Raw genomic sequence first — 2,954 nt, forward strand, 5'->3', positions numbered from 1 at the left:
TTTACTCGATCCTATAGATAATATATTAGTTGTTCAATATTAATTAGTACAATGTTGTTTAAACTACGTGTATATTCATTGTCGTTAATTGACTGTAATATGTTTGTTACAAGCTGCATTGTTGCTAAATTGGTAGAACGTTTCTTCCGAAAGAGAGAAGGTGAAGATGGGCCAGCTCGGCCTGTGTTAAGCGGTTCACCCACCGTAACGTTTTAAGCGCTCGGTTAATTTTTATTTACTCCAATTAGACTGCACAGGTTCACAGACTAATTGACTCTTCAGTAGAAATGAAGACTATTCATTCTCCACCTTAACGAGTTCTGACGATTTCTGTGTAGGGTTGTGAATTAATTAAGACCTTAGACTTCACGATGCTTGAAATCACATTCTTTCTCAATTGCTCGCTGTATTTCTGCATGGTTGTATCTACTTTCATATCAGCAGCCGAGTTACATGGTGGTTGACATTTTCTGTAATGGAAAACTCTAGCTTTGTCCCAATTCACATGGTTAGTTTTGTAGCCTTCGAATGGTTGCATGATAAGATGTACTCCATGTTCACACACTATTTGTGGATCATCAACGCATTTGGTTTGTGACAATCAGCTTGTGGTGACGACGTAGAACGTTTTGAGGGAAAAGAGAATAGTTTTGAGTCAAGCTATCTACAGTGGGAAATCGTGCGCTTGGAAAACAGTGGCTGCAATAGTTAGAGTCGTGATACTGTTAAGTAGAGAAGGCATGCTTTCACTCTCAAACGGGGTTATAAACTCGTCTAAATCGTTGAACGCAACGAAGTTAAGACGATTTATAGATCGGAACAAACAGTCTTGCATGGAAAAAATTTGCCCATAGTAATGGACATCTTGGTCTGTGGTATAGGTGGGTACATTCCAAGGAAGAACTTGTGCTACCCCTTTTCTTTCGTAGTAACTAAGCATTTTACTCACGCTGTCAGAGACACTGTAGTCATAAAACGTAAAATGTGACGCTCCTAAAAGTTGCGACATTTCCCGAAACTCGACTTCCTCGGCGACTCGAATATTTCCAAACATCGGAGGAATGCAAATTCCGTAATCTCTCTTGTAAGATGTGTTTCTTGTGTTTCCCACAGGTAACACAACCGTACATTCGTTAGTTATCAATGTTAACAAAATTGGGTATGCAAAATTGGGTATACCGACCAAATCTTTCGAAAGAATGCAGGACGCCACGAAGAGACCATAACGTTTGTTGCTGTATCGTTTGTTGATTTCATAATACGGAGTAACAGCTCTTACAGAGATAGCAGAAGTTGGCCCATTTTGGAAACGACATGAGAGAGGCGGTGGTTGGTTACTACGTGAAGTCATTAACAAAACCTGGCTATAATTTTGAGCATGTCGATCACCAAACCACGCAGAGTAGAGCAATGTTCCCCTTTTACACTCGATGAAATCTGGCAATATATCCGTAGTTTGCGAGCAGTTCTTAGCTTCAATGGTAGCATTTGCACCTTCCTTCAAATTCGCGAGCCTTTCGTTAGGTTTAGGAATTCTATCGCTGATAAACACGTAAGGGGAAAATGAACTAAGCATAAAGCTGCAAATCAGTATGAGTAGAAAATATAAAAATACGATGCTTTAAAATGTTTCGAAAACAGCCACATAAGCCAACGAGACATGATGCACGGTCACAGCGTTTGTTTGCAGATACGTGTAGTCACTCATATTGGGGACTGGAAACCGATCACGTTTCTACCAACAGTCGGGAGAAATGCGCAGTCTTCCCAGCAAGAAGCTTCGCATACATCTTTTTCTCTCGACCGTCCATTAAACCATACGCAAATGTCGCAGCGAAATTAACTGTGTTACTCCGGCAATCCTACTTCGTGAGCTATTTTCTTTTCTACGTTTGGATAGAGATGAAAACGTTATAACGATTTGCAAGCAAGTGTCAGGTAAGTTTTGATCTCATAACAAGGAGTGGCGAAATTACGAAACCCGGTCACGCGTCTTTTTGAAGGTATATTAAAATCACCAATTCACGTCACGTACAAAGGCCACTTGCTACAGACTGTTCCTGCATTTCTTCAAAAATTACAGAGAGATTATGGTAGTCTTTACACTAGAGCCTAAATAAGCTAAGAAATATTTCAAGACAAGTAAATTTTACTTACTTTAAGTAAAATAAAGCTTCACACACAACCGATTCTTTTTTACTTCAGGTTATTTTCCCACGCAACAAAATTAAGATGTTCTGGTCTGTCATATCAACATAAACAGTATTCAAAATAAACTCGAGGAACTGGAAAACATTATCAAAAAGATCAATGCACACATAATATTTGTTAGCGAAACCAAAAACGACAAGAGTTATCCAGATCGCCAATTTTCTATTCCTGGTTTTCGGATGTATAGGAATGATAGGTAAAAGGGCGGTGGAGGAGTAATGGTGTACATATCTTCCAAATTGACTTGCAAGAGACTCGCGTTAGAAAAGAGTTATAAAACAATAGAGTCTTTTGCCGTCGACATCAGGATTGACAACAGCAATATGGTAATTCTTGGAATCTACAGACCACCGACAGTTCTTTCAGGAGACTATCAAACACAGCTGGAAAACGAGCTTAGTGACATTTGTAACTGGGCTAATCTCAAAAGCAATTTTGTGACACTTTTGGGTGACTTAAACCTGGATAGACTGAAACCTAACACAAGCGAAGGTAAATTATTATTAAATCTTGAAGTGGAACAAGGATTTGAATGTCTTATTACGCAACCTACACGTATCGCCACCAGTGGGAATAAGAAGACCAGTACTCTAATTGGTGTATTGTTGAGCAATAGACCCGATCTATTCAAGCATAGCGGAATTTATCACCCGTCGTTAAGTGATCACTGCCTAATTTATGGAGTCTTGAAAGACAAAGTGTTATCTCATCGGCCGAAAGTCATAACATTCCGAAGCTATAAG

At 39.3% G+C, this 2,954-nt stretch overlaps 1 protein-coding gene and 1 pseudogene across 1 annotated transcript; one reads left to right on the plus strand and one right to left on the minus strand.

The window, feature by feature from the left end:
* Positions 1-664: 664 nt before the first annotated feature.
* Positions 665-1,576, minus strand: LOC140925481 (beta-1,4-galactosyltransferase galt-1-like). The gene has a single exon (XM_073375427.1). It carries the CDS (start codon positions 1,574-1,576, stop codon positions 665-667), a length of 912 nt encoding a protein of 303 aa, XP_073231528.1.
* Positions 1,577-1,626: 50 nt separating this feature from the next.
* Positions 1,627-2,954, plus strand: part of LOC140925480 (uncharacterized) — a 3,744-nt pseudogene continuing 2,416 nt past the window's right edge.

The sequence above is a fragment of the Porites lutea genome, unplaced genomic scaffold (genome assembly GCF_958299795.1).
Source record: "Porites lutea unplaced genomic scaffold, jaPorLute2.1 SCAFFOLD_107, whole genome shotgun sequence".
Taxonomy (NCBI): domain Eukaryota; kingdom Metazoa; phylum Cnidaria; class Anthozoa; order Scleractinia; family Poritidae; genus Porites; species Porites lutea.